Source organism: Aethalodelphis obliquidens, unplaced genomic scaffold, assembly GCF_003676395.1.
Source record: "Aethalodelphis obliquidens isolate GAN/ISIS:26980383/991018 unplaced genomic scaffold, ASM367639v1 scaffold33, whole genome shotgun sequence".
In the NCBI taxonomy this organism is placed as follows: domain Eukaryota; kingdom Metazoa; phylum Chordata; class Mammalia; order Artiodactyla; family Delphinidae; genus Aethalodelphis; species Aethalodelphis obliquidens.
Genome location: NW_020837977.1, coordinates 8086777 through 8106677, shown reverse-complemented (window position 1 = coordinate 8106677; position 19901 = coordinate 8086777). Strand labels below are relative to the sequence as shown.

Below are 19901 nucleotides of genomic sequence, written 5' to 3'. Positions count from 1 at the left end.
ACCATTTCCAAACATTTTTATTCTGTACACTGATCTTGATACAGTCTTTCACGTAATGATGAATAGTAAGTTTTTATCATTATGTAGCATGCTTATGAAGTAATCATTTTTTTTAAACATAGTGCCAAGGTCAGTAGATCATCCTAAGTGGAACTGGAGGACTAAACCAGAAAGCCGTGATTTTGATGAGTTGAACCACATCCTTCAAGAGAGCAAGAAACTGGGAAAAGCCCTTGAGAATCTCTCTCGAAGTAAGTTTATTTACTTCATTATAATTGGAATTGCTAACCAATATTAAAGTAGAAACATTCATTACTATTACCAGTAACATTTCCAACATCCTCATTATAACTCCATGAGGGATTGAGGAGTTCTAAGAGCGTGAGATGGGAAATGAGGACTGATCTTGCATGTTACAGGGATTCGTGGGAAGACTAGTTTATATAGAGTAGGAGGGGCTGTAGACGCCCTCCCCACAATGGCTATTTGATTCCAGTCTCTCTACAGTGTCTTTGTGCATTACCCAGGTGAGCTGGACACCTAATGGTACCTTACTCATTCTTCTCTTTTGAACCCTGTTGTTTTGTGTCATCCCAATTAACGCATGTACCTGTTTCTTCCATGACTTTCTGATGTCTCTAAACTTCTTAAGGATAGTGACTGGGCCAGATTCTTCTTCGAATCCTCTCAGAACCTAGCAACATACCTTTTTGTAAAAGCAATGATCTGTAATCCTAGGGCCTGGGTCAGAAGTTTTGCTCTGCCACCTGTGAGGTGAATAACATTACGTAAATCATTAAACCTGTACGAGTCTTGGTCCTCTCATCTCCAGATCAGGAAGACATGATTCTGTGTCCCTCTTCTGATAGGTGAGAAGGTTTGAAATGATACGTTTCAAGTAAAAACTTTTAAACGTTATTGTTGTGAGCGTAGACAAACAAATATTTTGATTTGATAAATGCATTGTGTATGTAGAAATACATATGTACTTTATGGTTTTAGTAGTGAGTTCAAGGTATTTCTATCTTTCTCTGGTTCTAAGTAGCTCTTAGTTTTAAAAATTAGGCACCTTTAGATGCGTATTAATGCTATAGCCTCACTAAAATTTTCTTCTGGTATTATGGAATATTAAAGATTCTTAAATGGAAAATAGAACACTAGCAAATTGTAGTAGATTATATTTGAGGATCAGTATGTTTTGTAAAATAGCGTTGTGTTACTAGTTTCATGATACTTTTTTTTAAATTAATTAATTGATTAATTTATGGCTGTGTTGGGTCTTCGTTTCTGTGCGAGGGTTTTCTCTAGTTGTGGCAAAGCGGGGGCCACTCTTCATCGCGGCGCGCAGACCTCTCACTATCATGGCCTTTCTTGTTGCAGAGCACTGGCTCCAGACGCGCAGGCTCAGTAATTGTGGCTCACGGGCCCAGTTGCTCCGCGGCATGTGGGATCTTCCTAGACCAGGCCTCAAACCAGTGTCCCCTGCATTGGCAGGCAGATTCTCAACCACTGAGCCACCAGGGAAGCCCCCATGATATTTTTTAAAGTTAGAAATTTCCCTTGGTATATATTTTGGGAGAAGTTTATATATATATGTATATATGTGTGTGTGTGTGTTTATATATTGTATTATACTGTAATTATATATTTATATACTATATTTTATTGTATTACAATTTTATAGAGAGAGATTTCGTTTTTTCATACTTCTTAATTTATAATTTACTAGAGCCTTTTTCATTAGACTTTTGTGCAGTGAACCTGTCTCAGAAGTTAACTTGACTTATGATAGGGTCTTGTAATTTTGCCATTAGTAGAAACTTTTTGGTTGGGGTACGAGAAAATCCTGCTTTTGTCTAGATTTACTATTGGAGCAAATAATGATAAAGTGAGTTTTCAGCTAATTATTACGTTCATGAAAAGAACCTTACCTATTAACATGTCAAAGGCTGTATGTGTGTATATGTATGTATGTCTTACCCCTTCAGTCAGAGTCTGTGGCTCTTTATAGACTCTCAATTTATCTATAAACGTGAGTTTAAAAAAAGATTGAAGAAAAAGCCCAATTATTACACATCTTCACTTACAGTATTAGTCAATTTTTGTCCTTTAAAACATGACAACTACCTTTTAAATACTTGTTATATCATTGTTAATTTGTAAGAAAGCACTTGACCACTAACTAAAACTTTTAAATAAAGGAGTCTGATGCACTTGCCCGGATCTGTAGCAGACGTGTCAAGGTTCACGCTGCGGTCTGTCCCAGGAAAACCTAGCCTTAGATGGGGGCTCGCAACTGAGTCGTCTGAGCAGAAGCGAGTGGGAGCTATGACAGGGCTTCATTTAACACAGGCAGGGAAGTCTGGAGAGATAAAATGGCTGGGGTAGCGGTTGATCAGGAGAGTAGAAGAGATGCAGGTTTGGGACATTACTCTTGGGACAGAGTCAGGGCCGGAGAAGTTGTTGGGTGAGTCCGTAGCTTGGCCAGGATACAGTGTAACTAACATTCAGCGTCTATGTGTGTGATGTGTATGACGGAGAGTTGTTTTCGGCTTCACTGATCGTTTTAAGGGGGCTCTTTTTTGTGTGGCAGTAGTGGTGGTGTTTATGTGGCATAAGGGAGCAGTTGGTCACACAGGGAGGGGTCGCTCATTTCTCTGTATATGTTTTTTGAGTCTCTTTTAGAACAAGGTGCTACTTTCTTGGATGACTTGAGTTTCTGTGACTTTCGCTGAGATTTAATATTAACGTCTTGTCTTAGGCCCAGCATGTATCTAACTACTCAGTTATCAGTTCACCTGAGATGGTGATGTTTATGTACTGATCTCACTGCCCAGAATTGAGCTATTTAATCTCAAACTGTTCTTTCATCTTCCTGAAGGAGGATGCTGTTCATTCTTGTTTGATCTTGTTTGACTCTTATGATGGCAGTGGCTTGGTAACTCTTTCTCTAATCTAATGATAACTTTATTAACCATTGTTTTATTTACTAGGAAGACTTAGGACATGGAGTCTTTTCTCCAGTTATAGTCAAAAGGAATGTTCATTGTCTTGTTATTGTGGACCTTCTTCTCCTGTGTCACAGGAAAGTGTGAAAGTTTTTAGTGATCTCCTAATTTTCATACAGTCTCTGATAGAATTCTCTCTGGCAAGGTTGGTCTTTGCTTTATCTTAGTTTTACTTTCTGAAAGATGTTACATGCTTTTAAAGTATTTGTTATTTAGTTGAGATTGACAGCAAAAAATCGTTTATATCCCTCAAAATGGTAGAATTATCTCATCTCTACAGCTGTCAGCTTATGCAGACTGTACCATGCTCTTTCTGGCTTTTTGCAAACCTCTCGATGTAATGCTTTATCTTAATAAAGTCAGTCATGAACTGTGACACTCCTCATGCTGTGATTCTCTCCTCAAGGTATACGTGTTAGAATAACTTCAGTGGCTTGGAATAATGCCAGTTATTAGTTTTGTGACCTTGGGAATCTTTCTTAACCTCTCTGTGTTTGTGTCACCTTTACTGTAAAATTGCAATAATCATGGTACTATTTCTAAAGGTTTTGTGACTGTCACATGAGATGCTGTATCTAAAGTGCTTGGTATGGTACCTGGTATGAAATAATTGCTCATTAAATGTTAGATATGATATTCAGTTTCTATTATTGTGTAACAAATTACCACAAACTTCGCAGCTTTAGAGAGTACAGATTTATTATCTTACGATTTCTGTGCCTCAGGAGTACAGGTGCGGGTTAGCTGCGTCCTCTGCTCAGGGTCTGGGCAGGCTGAAATTAAGGTACCGATTGGGGCTGTGATCTCACCTGGGCTTGGGGTCTTCTAAGCTCATTCTTGTCGTTGGTCAAATTCAGTGCTTGCTCTTGCAGCACTACGATCCCTGTTTTCTCACTGGCTGTTGGCCAGGGGCTGTTCTGAGACCATCCTCAGGTCCTTGCCTCGTGGCCTCCTCCTCTCGAAACAACAGTGCACTGTTTCTTCTTTGAAGCCACTGGGGCGCATCTCTCTGAAGCTTTGCCTTCTTTTAAAGGGCTCATCTGATTAGGTCAGGGCCACCAGGACCATCTTCCTTCTGGTTTACTGAGTCAGCTGTTTAGTAACTAAATCAAGAGAGTGATACCCTTCCACCTTCAGCGGCCCCACCACGCAGACTCAAAGGGAGAGGACTGCACAGCTATGTGTCCTGGGAGTCGTCCTAGAATTCTGCCTGCCACAGATATTATTAGCGTTATCACTGTTTATCCCTAACAGCCTGTAACATGCCTCAGCTGAGTGCTGCCCAACAGAAATGTAATATGAGCCACATGTGTGATTTTATATGTTCAAATAGGCACATTTCAAAAAAGGAAAAAGAATTTAAAATTAATTTTAATCAAATATGAACCCAGTGTGTCTAAATTATTTTCAGTTTAATTTGTATTCCATGTAAAAATTATTATCGAGGTATTTGATGTTCTTTTCCTTTCATACCGAGGCTTCAACAATCCGGTGTGAATTTTATTCTACAGCACACCTCAGCATGGACGAGCCATGTTTCAGATGTTCATTAGCCACGTGCGGCTCCCACATTGAACACCAGAGCTCTACCTAACGTGAAAACAGACACACGCAAAAGCCCTTCTCAGGGCTTCCCTGGTGGCGCAGCGGTTGAGAGTCCGCCTGCCGATGCAGGGGACACGGGTTCGTGCCCCGGTCCGGGAAGATCCCACATGCCGCGGAGCGCCTGGGCCCGTGAGCCATGGCCACTGAGCCTGTGCTACGCAGCGGGAGAGGCCACAACAGTGAGAGGTCCGCTTACCGCGAGAAAAAAAAAAAAAAAAAAAGCCCTTCTCTTGAGGTTGAGTTACCTCACACAGAGGTGCAACAGAATTCCTTCTTCCTCTTTCATCCAAAGTTTCAAAAAGAACAGTTAACACGCATGGTCTCCACCTGCTCATCTTCCCCTCACTCCTCAGTGCGGTTACATAACTGCAGCCATCATTCTACTCAGACCTTTCTCACTGTGGTCACCAATTGAATCCAAGTTGTCAAACTGAATGAACACTCTTCCTCACCTTACAGAATTGCTCTGGTAGTTTTAACACCGTTGATTACTTTGTCTGCCTTCAAACTCTCCGATCTCTGAGTTTCTGGGACTTGGCCCTCATTTGATCGTTTCTGGATCTCTCCACATCATATCTTGTAGGTTTCATTCTGACACTTCTCTTTCTTTCCTGCCGCTATGAATACTGTTCCCACGGTTCATTCTCTGCCTCTGTTCTTTCAAATGCTCTCTGTGTCCAGCCTTATCCTCCCTCAGAGATTTAATTATCACCCCTACACAACTAACTCCGATAAGTGTATTTCCCATCCAGACTGTGTATGCTTTTATACAAGATGGTGGATATCCCACTGCCGTGCTAAATTCAGTATATCTAAGTAGATCATACCTCCTTCTTTACTGTGACCTTTCTTCTTCATGCGTTGTCTCAGCTGTTGGCATCATCAGTTACTGGTTCAGCCAGCCTGGAGCCCTTCTAGACTCGTCTTTCTCCCTAACTGTTAATAATTAATTTCCAAGTCTTGATATTTTGCCTCTATCTTGGGTATGATTTTCTTCTCTGCCGCATTAGCACCCTCTAATTCACACTCAGCACCACTGACCAGACCATTGGTTTATCCATTTAACATGTTCCATTTTGTTTCATGTCATTCCTGCCCCGTGACAGAAAAAACAGGTGCAGTCCCTGCTCATACTGACCTTGTAGCTGGAGGGATTACCGTGGCCCTAAGTTAGGGGAGTCTTATGGCCAAAATCTCTGTGGCTTAATACAGTGTAAGTATTTAGTCACTCCATATAGTGTTCCAGGGTTGCAGACAGTTCTATCCTGTTATTCTCCTATCTTTAGCATCTGATCCAAGGGTCCTGAAAGCAGAAGGAGACAATAGAGGCTTATGGGGGTGGTTTCTCATGCCTAGAGGTGGAAGTGCTCACATGACATCACCCACCTTCTACAACTGACTGCAAGGGAGGCTGGGGAATGTAGTCTAGCTTGTGAGCCCAGAAGAAATACGGAAATAGTTTGAAGCATGAATAACCATTCCCGTCCACACTCTTGTTTCTCTGTATCTCCAAACAGCCCTCACTGCAATCAGTGGGATGGATCTAGAGTGAAGACTTGGCACCACTTGTTGCAGACGTTCAAGGGCTCCTTAAAACCTCATAGAAGGTGCTCCATGCTCTGACCCTTAGTCATGTGTCCAGTATCATCTCTCATGACTCATCATCAGGCCACTTGTGCACCGGTAACAGGGAAGTTTTTCACACTCACTGATGTTTCTGCATTTCATGTATTTGCCTACGCCGTGTCTGTACCCTGAAATCGCACCCCCACTTGCCCCAAGCTAATCTCTGCTCCTCTCTTTAGCCTCAGCTCAGATGCCACTTGATGGTTTAGTGCTGCTGTCTTCCTGTGGAATGGATCTGGTACCCCTCTTTCTGTGCTTCCAGACTTTCCTCTGTACACGCTGAAATGCTGTGATCTGCTTTCACAGCTCTCTGAGCTCTGAGCTGCGGGGAGTCCAGGGGCACCTGGACTCCCCAGCATGCAGCACAGTGATCAGTGCATAATTCAGTCCCAATTCGCTGGGCGAGTGCCACCTCTGCTTCCATTTCTTCCTGGTCCATCTTCTCCGTGACCCCTCCCTTACTCTTTCTTCACTGCACATCTACCTTCTGCTTCTCTAGGTGTGGGCCTTTGATGTCATATTACATAGGTTTTGTTTTTTATATATTTGATTTGTTTGCTGAGACCTTTGGCTTTAACTGTGGGCTGTCTATTAAATTAAACAGATAGGTAAGCAGGTGGGAGCCCAAGGCTCTTCTGAGCCCAAGGCCTTTGCTGCCTTTGGCAGTTTTCTGCGAAGGAAGGCAATGATAGGATGAGTATCTTTAGCCCATTTAGACATTGGTCTACAGATTGTAGTTCATGTGAAACACTGGCTGGAGCTTTTCCAAGGAAAAAAGCCCAGCTGTTGGGAGAACAGAGGACAGATATTTATGCTCTGTGACTGATAATAGCCATCTGGACTCAGCCAGGAAAAAAATAACAGAGGACTTTTTTAGTTCAGCAATCGTGAACGTCCCCCAGAAGTCTCTTCTGACAAACAGCCTGAGGAGTTAGGGAATAATAGCCTATGAGTGAAAATGGAAGCAGATGATGTGGTCATTGTTTGTTCATTGCATGCAGACCTCAAGTTTACCTTTTAGTAGGAGAGAGAGTTGTGAAAGCAGAATTTCAAAGCCTTGTAAGGAGACGTGCGGGAGCCTTCAACAAGGAGGTTTAGGGCCAACGTGGTGAAGAATATATCTGAGTAGAGTCTGTAAGGATAAAAAGGTAAAGCTAAGGTAAAAGGAGAGTGAAGATGTGTCATGAAGTGGGAGGTTCCTGACAGAAAAGCATGTGTGTAAAAAGAAGGAAGAAAATTCACAGAAAAATTTCAGAGAAAGAAGAAAATTTTGTATTGTTGATGCGTTAAGGGTGAAGTGAGTAATAAAGTCAACGAAGGTGGAGGTCTAGGTGGCAGGGGAGTCGGGGGTGAAGATGATCCTGTGTTTCCGAACGATCACTCTGGTGCCACGTGGAAGATGGAATTGATATGGTTCATGTCTCAGGGCGAAAACCAGATGAAGAGAGCCTGAAATAGAGCGGTAGCTGTGGGATAGAAAAGAGGGAATGGTTTAAGACAGGTATTGGTACTGGTCAGCTGCGTGTTAGCAGCCAGGCCGCACGGCAGGAGGTGAGCGGTGGGCAAGCGAGCAAAACCTCAGCACCCGCTCCCCGCCACTCGCATCACCGCCTGGACCATCCCCGCCCTCCCCCCGCATCCGTGGACAAATTGTTCCATGCGACCAGTCCCTGGTGCAAAAAGATTGGGGACCGCTGGTTTAAGAAGTGTAGAAGATTATATGGTTAAGACTCACTGATATGAAAGAGGTGTGAGGATAAAGAGAGAACGATGTGCTTAGATTGTTTTATTTTTTTGGTTTTGTTTATAATCAAGGTGACTGGGTGCTGCCTCTGCCTCAGATGGGAATTCAAGAGGGTTTGAGGGTGGAGGAGGAATGTTGTTTCGAACACCTTTGGTACATCCAAATGGTGTGGATAGCCCTCCTCTGTTCCCAGCAGTCAAGTGTGTGTGTGTGTGTGTGTGTGTGTGTGTGTGTGCGCATGCACGCGTGCACGTGTGTGTAAATTGCTATTTGGAGAAGAAATTTGATTAGGGATATAGGTACAGGAATCTTTAGCATATAGGGAAAAAGAGCCCTCCCCCAAACACATACCATCAACATTTGAGATACAGGAAGAAAAGTGATCTAGTTGACACTGAAAAGGAATTTTCGGACAGGTAGGTTGAAAACCAAGGTAGAATGCTTTCAAAAAATCAGGGAGAGAAAATATTTCAGAAAATCTAGCTGTCCGAAGTGGCAGATAACTTGGTAAAAAAAAAAAAAAGATGGCAAACACATTCATCGTGTGTGCAGGCATCGCCAAGCTGTGCTTGCATTGTTTCCTGCAATAATAGGAAAAGCTGGAAATTAAGTATCTTTTATTAGAGAAAGAAAAATGGATAAAGAAATCACGGTACATTCACACAATGGTATACTTTATAGTCATTAAAAATGATACTGTAGAAAATAGTTACTAATATAAAAATAGAGTTTTATACAAAAAGCAGATAACAAAATAGTATGTTTGCCTTTACTTCTGTTTTATATATGCATATAGAGGCATACCGCATTTGTATGTATGCCTGTATACGCTCAAAAAATTCTTTGGAAGAATTCACAAGAAACTGTTATCCTTATTTATGAGTGGAGACTTGTTTTCCTTTTCCCTTTATTATATTTTTTATTTTGTTCTGTGATAAATATGTATCGGTTTGACCAAATGAAATCAAATAGGCTTTTTGCAAAAGGCAGAATCGGGGTAATCTGTCTTTACAATTCTGATATCATTGGGATTTTTTCCAATAGGGAGTCAGACTTTGGAAAATAGCTACTTCCAGTTTATACCATATGAATTTTCTGATCTACTCTCATGAAATGAATTACATTGACTAAGCTGTAAAGAATCGTGAAAATTTGCTACTTTCATTTGTCTTAGCTGCCACCTGATTCTAACTCTAGGGCTAACCTGATGCCTGGGAAAATGGAAAGCTTGGTGGAGCAGGTGGCCCCTGTTTACTTGATCTAGCGCAGCTTGGAATGTGAGAACTGTTTTGGAAGAAATTCCTGATACCACTGAAACCTCTCTGGGGGTTGGAATAAATGGAAAGGCACATAAGTTGAAGGACACAAATGAAAGTATCCAGATAGGTTTGCAGTACAGCAGAATCAGGAACCAACCTCCGATATGCCTGTGGGAGCCCTTGCCTCTTTATCTAGAAGAGAAGCTTAGTTTCTGAAGGAACTCACTTGCCCCTGTTCATTTCCAAGAAGCCCACTTCTATCTGGGACACCGTCGCTGCCCTAAGCCTCTTTGGCTACTCTGGAAGGACAGTGTCTCCTGTAAGATCTCACTTGGGCTTTTAGGAAGACCATGTGATCCGGTATGCATCAAGAGTCCCATAATCAAAGCCTGGGCCTTCTTTCCTTACAACATATTGTGGCAACCCACTGTATTTTCTCTCACATATTCTGTTCCCCACTGCCCCTCAGTTTCTATAAAATTTAAAAATATACCTTAAAATATGATGGATTTTGAGAGTTAATAAAGTGCCTAAAAGTTGTGAATCTCATCTCAGGGAATAGCTGTGAATGTTCTGCTTGGCGCTGGGAGAACTATCCTGGCTACTCAGTATGAATGGTTCTCATTAGAGCTTCCTGCTTCTGTAAAGAAGCGTGTCTTTAATATTCTTTCAATGGCTTTTAATCAGGTTAAGCTTTGATTAAAATCAAAATACAAAAAGTGAATAATATCCTAGGCAATTTGACATGGATAATAGAGAGCCTAAAGAATTATACAGTATATAGTATTTGTTTAGATAAATTCTTAGGTAAAAATCATCAAAATATTTAAATGTTAAGAAAATATCATAATAGGTATCTGAAAAAATGTGTAAGACCAGACCTTTAGAACGATTAGAGGCATCATTTCTTCCCCAAACCAAGTTCCCCATTTAGTTAGTTTGAGCTTTATTCTGGGACTCATCACTTCTTATACTTTAATATGTCTTCATAGCAACCTTTGTCTTCATCTTAATTTTCCATTGGTAAAATTTCTTGGCCCTGCAAAACAGCTCTGATACTTGCTAAAATGGACAGTGAACAGAGGATGTACGGAGCTAGCTCACAAGTGAGGTGCAAGTTCTGTGTGACATGCATTTTGACCATTCAAGGTCGTTAAGGCCTTTTGACTTACTTACCTGCAAGTTCTTGGCTACACTCTAGATAGGTGAAGTATTGCTGCTATCTTTATGAATAATGGATTCATAAGTCTGAGGTGTAAAAGAAATTTAAAGACCAACTGATAACTTTCTAAAAACTGAGTGAGGAAACTCTTTTTGCAGGGCCAAGGGCATTAATGCAGAAAGTTAAAAATAATCAAGGGAGTTTCAGAAATCTCAGACAATTGGGTAATGGGTTATTTAATTCCAGATATCTAATTTTTATGATTTTGGATGAGAAAGAAAATTTTGTTTTATGTATCTACTCTCCCTTTCTGTCTTTTAAAATAGATTAAGTCTTTTAAACATTTATTTTTAAACAATATATTCAGTTCTAATCTTGAAATCATACTGGAAAGGAACATTTTTGTAATAATTGTATCAATGTAAATATAAGCATTTGAAATATATATTTGGCTTCTATAAACTGGACTGATATGTTTACATAAACCATTTGGTACTGTATAAAATTCCTACATTATCTTGAAATCTGAGTTATTCCAGGTGAGCCTGAATAATTTCATATATTTTTTAAACCCAAATATTCATAAGTGTGTGATATGCTAGACCTCTAGACATGTTTATCATTGCTCAGAAAGCTGTGGGATCTGTCTGTCTCACAGGTACTCCCTGCTGTAGACTCATTAGAATATCTCAGAGTTCTTCCCCACACTCACTCAGTAGTGATGCTGCCCCGCTGCAATGCTCCCTTCATGAAGCGTTCTCTCCCTGAATTGTTGAAGCAGGTACCTTCATAATACAGCAAGTTCCTGAATAATTGTTAAGCTTAGGTCACCACGAACCCCCAAAGTCATGGCCGGACTCTGTTTTAGTGTAGTGACACGTAAAAATTCTTAATTACCAACAGTTTTTACCAAAGAAGAATTTTATAGAATACTGTTATGAAAAATTCATCTTGAATACACCTGTGTTTCTGGTTTTATCTACAAGGGGAAGAATGATGCCATTTGTTGAGATGAAGTAGGGCATAGTATTTTTTCTGCTTTGTGTGTGATTAATTTACTAGTTTAGTGGACTGAGATGATAGAGCAACTGGTAAAGTGTCCTCCACAGACACTCCGTACCTAAGCAGAGAGGGGATCTTTACTCAGGTTCATTTTCTTGAGACTACTTTCAGATTTTCTCTTCCAACCCAGTTCATTCTTTCTTGTGCTTTAGAGTCTGCTGAACGCTGGCTTCAGTCTGTTCTTATTTTCTGTGTTTCCTTGGACTTCAGAATTTTCCTTGTCTCTTGGCCCAGGAACGTGATAGTCAGTCATCATGACAGCAGAGCTAGAGACTGACACCTTGGTAAAGAAAAACAGACAGAGACAGGAGAGAGCAAAAGAGCTGCTGAGAATGAAAGATAGATGCAGGCAAAGATTGAAGTGGAAAAGAATCTTTTCAGTCCTACTTTCTGTTCAATTTACATTGATTTTATGAACTTCCAGGAGCCTGAGGTTTGGAATTATTATGTGGAGGTCCATAGAAAAGCCAGCCCCCAAATAAGGGCTAGGACTAGATTTGTCTGCAAAGGTTTAAATGAACCAGAAATCAGAAAGTATGCTAACCGCTGCCATCTCAGGGTTTCTCATCACTAGTCACTCCTAGTCACTCCTTTAGGAATAATAAAAATCCTTTCAGTTAGAGGTGGAATTGTGCCATCAGTCTGTTGTTATTACTCTACAAGGAAGTAACAGAAACTGTTGAAGCATATCCTAAGGAATGAGGCTTGGTTTGAATATTCAGCAAACATTTACCGGGTTATGATCATGTGCTTGGATATGAACTGTAATGGGAGCTACGGAGATAAAAAAACGATAGCTGCCTTCAAATAACTTGATGGTCATAACTCTAAATCCTTAAGTCCTGTATTATGTCTTCTGGCATATAAACCAGGCTTATACTGGAAGAAACTCCATGATGAAACCAAATTATGAAAGAGACCCATAACCCTTTCCTTCCAAATCCCCTCAGAAACTTCATTTCCCTGTATTTCAAGAGCTCATTAAACAAAACAGAAATCAAAAAAAGCCTCATGCACTCCCTTCAACTAAGTTGAAGGAATTTAGTAATGATTAACTATAGTTGGAGGAAACTAGCTTGGACCACCAGAAGATCCCACTAGTTCTTTGGTGAATTGGACAAAAGACAATGTAGCTCAAATTCCTTCCCTCTTCACCCCACCAACCCACATTCTGACTGTATTCATTACGGTCAATAGGAAATGGTTTCTCTACAGGGTGTTCAACCATGTGAATTGTGAAGTAGAGGGAACACTCTTTTGGACACATTTTCTTTCTAATAACTTCTTCAACACCATCTCAGAGACAAGAAAACAAACTTTTTGCCGTTAAAAAAAACCTTTATTTTATTTCATTTATTTATTTTTTACAAAGAATACCCCCCACCTGGGGTGAAAAATATATCTGGTTAAGTACAAAATATAGTTTTTGTCATACAAAAAGATATACAATTAAAAAGCAACAAAAAAATGAAACCACCTTCAGCCCACATACTTTCTCAGGAAAGGGAAGATAGAGCTCAGTGCTCTGACACAGGACCGTGAACAAAGTGCTGAAGCTGAGAGAGACTGAGCCAGTGCTAGAGGCTGCAGTGAGAGAGGGGCTGTCAACATCCCTGTCTCCTAACACTCGGCAGGAAGGGAGCCTTCACAGCTTTTGTGAAGACCTGCCCTCTAGTTTCTCATGGCAACATAAAAAAAAACCAAAAAACAACAACACTGGGGTTTGACACCAGCTTCCCTCTGTCCTATGTCCTAAACCTGAGGGCTGGCCACACCTGCTCCAGTGTCTGGCCACAGTGCCTGTGTGCAACCATAGGCACAGCATCCTTCAAACAGAAGGGGAAGTGAGACAATGGGAGGAGGATGTCTTTAGCCTGACGCGTTACGACTGAAATGCCCACAGGGATTCAGCAGCTGGCTCGGAAGAAAGACTGTGCTGGTGATAAAGATTTGCTGGTCATCACCATATAGAGGAATAAAAATGTCAGTGGTATGGGTTAGGTTACCAAGGGAAGTGTACCCTTGGCATTTCAGGCAAGGACTCCCTACCCCCAGAGAAGAGTATTCCTGTGAAGGAGACAAAGGAGAATAGAAAAGGTAGGGTAGCATTTCAAGAAAGAGAGTGGGGTTAACAGAGTCTCTCTCATCACAGAGAAATAAATTAAGGACTAAAACTTTTTACATTACTAACTTAGAACAATTTTGGAAGAATGGTAAAGACAGAAATTGGACTGATGTACATTGAGGAGTGTGTAGATGGGAGAAGGGGAGCTTGTGAGGATAGGGGAATTAAAATACATGACCTACAACCACCTTTCTGCCTTAATGTTTTATCACTCTAGGAATCTGAATCAGTTCTTAAAAGAGAACAAAATTGTAACAGGCTAAGTTGCACTTGATTGTCATTATCACATAAAGACAACATCTCTACAGTTGTCTTTGCAAGTTAGCTCTGCATTTAATAGCCTACAAGCTGGTAGGCTTGTAGGTGCCTGTTTTGTTTGGTATTTGTTTTGTTTTTGTTGCATCATTTGCATTGTTCCAGCAGTTCACGCTGTTATAGTGACTTAAATTTCTAATTTGTTTTCATCAGTAGAAAGGATGGTACCACATTATTTTGAAGCACTCTTAAAAAGAAAAAATAGCATGGAAAATGCACTAGTTCTACAAATTGGAACTTTCGTTTTTGTTTTTAAGATTGGGTTATTAAGGATTGCTTCTAAAACTTTTTTATTTCTCTCTCTCTTGAATCCCAGGTATTGCAATTTCAGAGGAACTCGATAAGGTACGTTGAACCATCTAATGAAAATAAAATATAGAACTTACATTTTAATCCATTGTCTAAATGAAAGAGTTTCTGAAACATAAAGTGTTCAAATGTAATTTATTTGGTGCTAACATTTTAAAACTTTCAAAGTTATATGCTTTAAGAAAGTTATTGCATGAAATATATAATATCACCTGTTCTTTTGAGTTGAGAGTTTTAGAATTTGGTTAGAGAAAGCTGAATCACTGTAATCACTGAATCACTATATTAAAAATGAAAACTAATATGAACTATTTGGATTCTGCCTGTATCTAGATGATGATGATGATCATGGTGATATGGAAGACACTTGTACTTTTCTATAGCTACCCATTAGAAACCTTACTCAGTCAGATTTTTTTTTTTAATTCCAAGATGCCAAGGGAATATCATGGTGCCTTGGACTGGGGTGATAGTTGTGAAGGTGGTGAGAAGTGATATGATTAGGAATATATTTTAACAGTAATGTCAGTGGAACTTGCTAATAGATCAGTTGTAGAAGAAATCAGTCAGTGATGATTCCTAGGTTTGGGAGATGAGCAAGTAGGTGAATTGTGGTGCCACTTGACAGCATTGGAGAACCTGGGGAAATAGGACATTCGGCAGGTTGGGGTGGCGTCAAGATTTCTCTTTTGAATTGTTTAGTTTGAGTTGTCTATGAAACATATTTATATGAGTTCTTGCTCATGAGTGAGATTTGATTTAGAGTTATACATTTAGGAGTCATTGAAATAGAAGTTCTCATTTTTTTGGTCTTAGGACCCCTTTATACTCCTAAAAATTATGTAGAGGACCCCAAAAGCTTTAATTTATATAGGTTTCATTTATCAGTATTTGCCATGTTAGAATTTAAAACTGATAAAAATTTTACATGTTTATTCATTTTAAAAATAGCACTGATAAAACCATTTCACAAAAATAACATTTTTATGAAAAATACTTTATTTTCCAAAACAAGATATTTGTGAGAAAGTGGCATTGTTTATACATTTTTGAAAATAATCTTTTTACTGTCTGGTTTAATTGAAAATTTTAGATTTTCATATCTGCTTCTGCATTCAGTCTGTTGTGGCTGAAAAAAAATCTGACATCGTATTGGAAAAAAGAGAAGCACCTAGAAATAGCCATCAGTATTTGGTGAACATTGGTCCAGATGTCTCTCTAAAGAGAAAACATATTGAAATTTGGCTTGGTGCCTAGATATATAGGTAGAAAGAAAGTGATATATAGGTAGAAAGAAAGTGCAAAACATGGGATTATATAAGTCATGACATTTTAAAATAATAAACTATAAGGTAATAATTATAATTTACAAAAGCAATAAAGTTAGTATCCTTCTATTCCAAATAGGACTATACCTTTTGAGTTTCATACCCAAAAATACATTTCTGATTCACTAAATAAATGAAATTTATGAATGTACTTTTAAATATGAATTGATAGGCCTTCCCTGGTGGCACAGTGGTTGAGAGTCCGCCTGCTGATGCAGGGGACATGGGTTCGTGCCCTGATCCGGGAAGATCCCACATGCCGCGGAGCGGCTGGGCCCGTGAGCCATGGCTGCTGAGCCTGTGCGTCCGGAGCCTGTGCTCCGCAACGGGAGAGGCCATGACAGTGAGAGGCCTGCGTACCACAAAAAAAAAGAATTGATAAACCATCCTAATATTTTAAAATTATTTAAATTTCAATCTGTACTATGTGCAAAACCAGATTCTGACTATATACCATAGCAAGTAGAATAAGTGGCAGGTGAGGTCTTCCAGCTTTGTCTTGCTCTTCTAGTCCTCTGCTGTCCATCACTGTCTTTGCCCCAGCTCGTCTCCTCCTTGTACCGTGACTTTCCTTATAATTTGCAGAAATTTAATAATCCCTGTCTTGTATTTATTTTTTGTGTTCATTCTAAGTGCAAAGACATAATTATCACTATTTCTGGGTTCATTTTTTTGCTCCTTCCAGTATATTCTGCAAAGCCCTGCCTGCCTGAGCCATAAATTAGCTTGTGAGACTGCTTGGCCCTTGTCCTTCCCTTTTTTTCCTGGGCTCTGACTTGCAGCCTGGTTAGTATCTACGTCAGCCTTATTTTTTGGTGAGCTAAAGGACATACTAATTGTTCTTTGAACTGAAAATGTATTTCACCTTCATTGGATAAAAATGTGGAAGCCTTGACACTTGGTTAAATATCATCCTTAGGCTACATCCTCCCCCTTCTCACCTCCTCTCTTCTAAGCACTAGCTCAGGGGAGTTTCCATTTAACTAAGTTGCATAAACTGCAGATTTTCACTACTTACCTAATGTTCCCATTTTTGAAGACTCTGTGGAAATTGCTGAAATTTATTACGTATTTATTATTTTTCAATAGGAAGATGCCAGCTATTGTCATAAATAAGCTTTTATTGAAAAAAATTATGTCAGTGCAAAAAGATTGTTCCCACTCTCACATCTGATATTCAGGAGTGCAAAGTTATACAGAGGACACACAGGCTTCCAGAGCCAAAGCACCATCCTTTGCCTGCCCCTTGGGGGAGAGGGAGAGCCTGCCCCATGGCGCCGTCTGCTGACCATGAAGCTCACAATCTTGCATTTTTCTCGCTAAGAAAATGTGAATCTCAGGCTGGTACTAAAACTGTAGTCAAAAAGAATGATTTAAAAACTCTTAGAGGAAAACATAGGAAGATCACTCTTTGACATAAATCACAGCAAGATCTTTTTTGACCCACCTCCTAGAGTAATGGAAATAAAAACAAAAATAAACAAATGGGACCTAAGGAAACTTCAGAGCTTTTGCACAGCAAAGGAAACTATAAACAAGACGAAAACACAACCCTCAGAATGGGAGAAAAAATTTGCAAACGAATCAGCGGATAAAGGATTAATCTCCAAAATATATAAACAGCTCATGCAACTCAATATTAAAAAAACAAACAGCCCAATCAAAAAATGGGCAGAAGACCTAAATAGACATTTCTCCAAAGAAGACATACAGATGGCCGAGAAGCACATGAAAAGCTGCTCAGCAGCACTAATCATTAGAGAAATGCAGATCAAAACTACAGTGAGGTATCACCTTGCACCAGTTAGAATGGGCATCATCAGAAAATCTACAAACAACAAATGCTGGAGAGGATGTGGAGAGAAGGGAACCCTCTTGCACTGTTGGTGGGCATGTAAATTGATACAGCCACTATGGAGAACAATATGGAGGTTCCTTAAAAAACTAAAAATAGAATTACCATATGACCCAGCAATCCCACTACTGGGCATATACTCAGAGAAAACCATAATTCAAAAAGACACATGAACCCCAATGTTCACTGCAGCACTATTGACAATAGTCAGGTCATGGAAGCAACCTAAATGCCCATCGACAGACGAATGGATAAAGAAGATGTGGTACATATATACAATGGAATATTACTCAGCCATAAAAAGGAACGGAATTGGGTCATTTGTAGAGACGTGGATGGACCTAGGGACTGTCATACAGAGTGAAGTAAGTCAGAAAGAGAAAATCAAATATCGTATATTAACACATATATGTGGAACCTAGAAAAATGGTACGGATGAACCAGTTTGCAGGGCAGAAATAGAGACACAGATGTAGGGAACAAACGTATGGACACAAAGTGGGGAAAGCGGCAGGGGGTGGGGCTGGGAGTGTGATGAACTGTGTGATTGGGATTGACATGTATACACTGATGTGTATAAAATGGATGAGTAATAAGAACCTGCTGTATAAAAAAATTAAATTTATTTTAAAAAAAGAATGATTTAAATGGTGTTGAGCTGACACCTGTGTCTTTAATATAGTAATAAAAATCAATACAGCTTCTTCCTTTTAATCTTCCATTAACAATTTTGGGGGCTCACTAAAGATCTGCTTTTCTTAACCTTTATAAAATACTGATCTTTAACTGTCATATTTGAATTGACTTATTATTTCACTGAAGTTATTTTTTCTGTGACTTTTAAAGTTAGTTTATGAATTCTGATAAAGGTAATAAGAATTATTAATTCTACTTAAGATGGAAAAATAAAACAGAAGCTAATGTTATTTTTAAGGCTCTTTTAAAAATTGTGAGACTTCAATAAATGTCTTATTCATTAGTCTTTTCCTTTCCCTTTTCTTAGCCATCGTATTGTTTTCTACTGCTGTTCTAACAAATTGAAACAGCACCAATTTATTATCATACAGTTCTGTAGTTTAGAAGTTAAACCATGCGCCTTCCTGGGTTAAAATCAGGTGTAATAGGGCTTCATTCCTTCCTGAAGTTCTAGGAGAAAGGTGTTACCTTGCCTTTTCCACTTTCTAAAGGCTGCTGCATTCCTGGTGCATGGTCCCTTTTCTGCATCTTCAAAACTAGCAGCAGTGTCTCATTTCTCTCTAAGTGCATCCCGGAAAAGCTGTCCACTTGTATGAAATCCCGTGATTAGTTTGGGGCCACCCAGCTAATCTGGATAATCTCATTTTAGCATCTTTAACCTTAATCATGCCAAGCCCCTTTTGCCATGTAATGTAACATATTTAGAGGTTTGGGGATTGGGATGTGGACATCTTTGGGAAGAGCCATTATTTTACCTACACAGCCACTATCCAAGCTCAGATGGGATTACCTTTCATATCTTTATCTAATTCTTCAGGCTCCTGCCATTCTGATTCACCCTTCAAAATGCCATATAGTAAGCCTGGCTGGTTCCTGCTCGGTTACCCTTCAGTAGGGCAGTGTGACCCATCCTTCAACTCCTGTGAATATTGGGTGCTTATGGACTCACCCTTCTCCAGAGGATGGTTTCAACTCAATGGGAGCCATCCTGCCCAGAGATGCCTGGGTTCACCATCAACCAATGACTGACTAAAATAAGACTGAGTTGTCATTTAACATTGCAGAGCTCCTTATGGGGTAGGCTGAGAGTAGACTTTAGCTGAACCCATATCTTTGCCTAGCTTCTTCCCGTCTTCTCCTGCTTCCTTTAGTCTCTTACAGGTTTCACTTAAAGAGACCCCCATCAGTAAACCACTTGGTTAGCCTCGGGTTTTAGGGAACCCTACCTAGGGAATTCTGCTAAAAAATTTTCCATGACTCCCTGTTACTTCACAAATTAAGTCCAAATTTCTAAGACTAGAATTAACAGTTTCCATTTTGTCTTTCAAATCTATATCTTATGCTTCATTTTCCTCTTTTTCTCTACTCAGAGTCTGTGCTGTGCTGACAAAAGGAGTACTGTAAGGCAGCCAGACTACAGTACTTCCAAGTCATATTTTTAATTTATTTCCACATTTTTGCTCATTGTCAGTCCCTCCCCTTTCTCCAACTCTTTTCCATCCTTCAAGCTCCAGGCTTTCAATGTCTTCGTATATAAAAAATTATATGTGCAGTTATTCTTTGATCAGATGATCCTACTTCTATGAGTCTATTCCAAGGACACACTGGCAAAACTATAAAAAGACCAATGTGGGTGACTATACATTGTTGTGCTACTTTAATAGGAAAAGAGTTGAAATAACTAAATGTTCACTGAAAGAAGAATAACAGATAAATTATAGTACTTCCACTATAGAGTACCATACAGCTATAAAAATGAAAGAATATCTCTGTAGATACTATAGAGCGATCCCCAGGATATATTGTT

The 19901-nt window shown here is 39.7% G+C and overlaps 1 protein-coding gene across 1 annotated transcript in view; it reads left to right on the top strand.

Moving 5' to 3' along the window:
• The window catches only part of CUNH8orf34 (chromosome unknown C8orf34 homolog), a 327589-nt gene that overhangs the window by 69933 nt on the left and 237755 nt on the right, over positions 1 to 19901 (top strand). Inside the window, 2 exon segments of the mRNA XM_027127946.1 lie at positions 123 to 251; positions 14223 to 14251. Coding sequence (XP_026983747.1) covers positions 123 to 251; positions 14223 to 14251 — 158 coding nt within the window.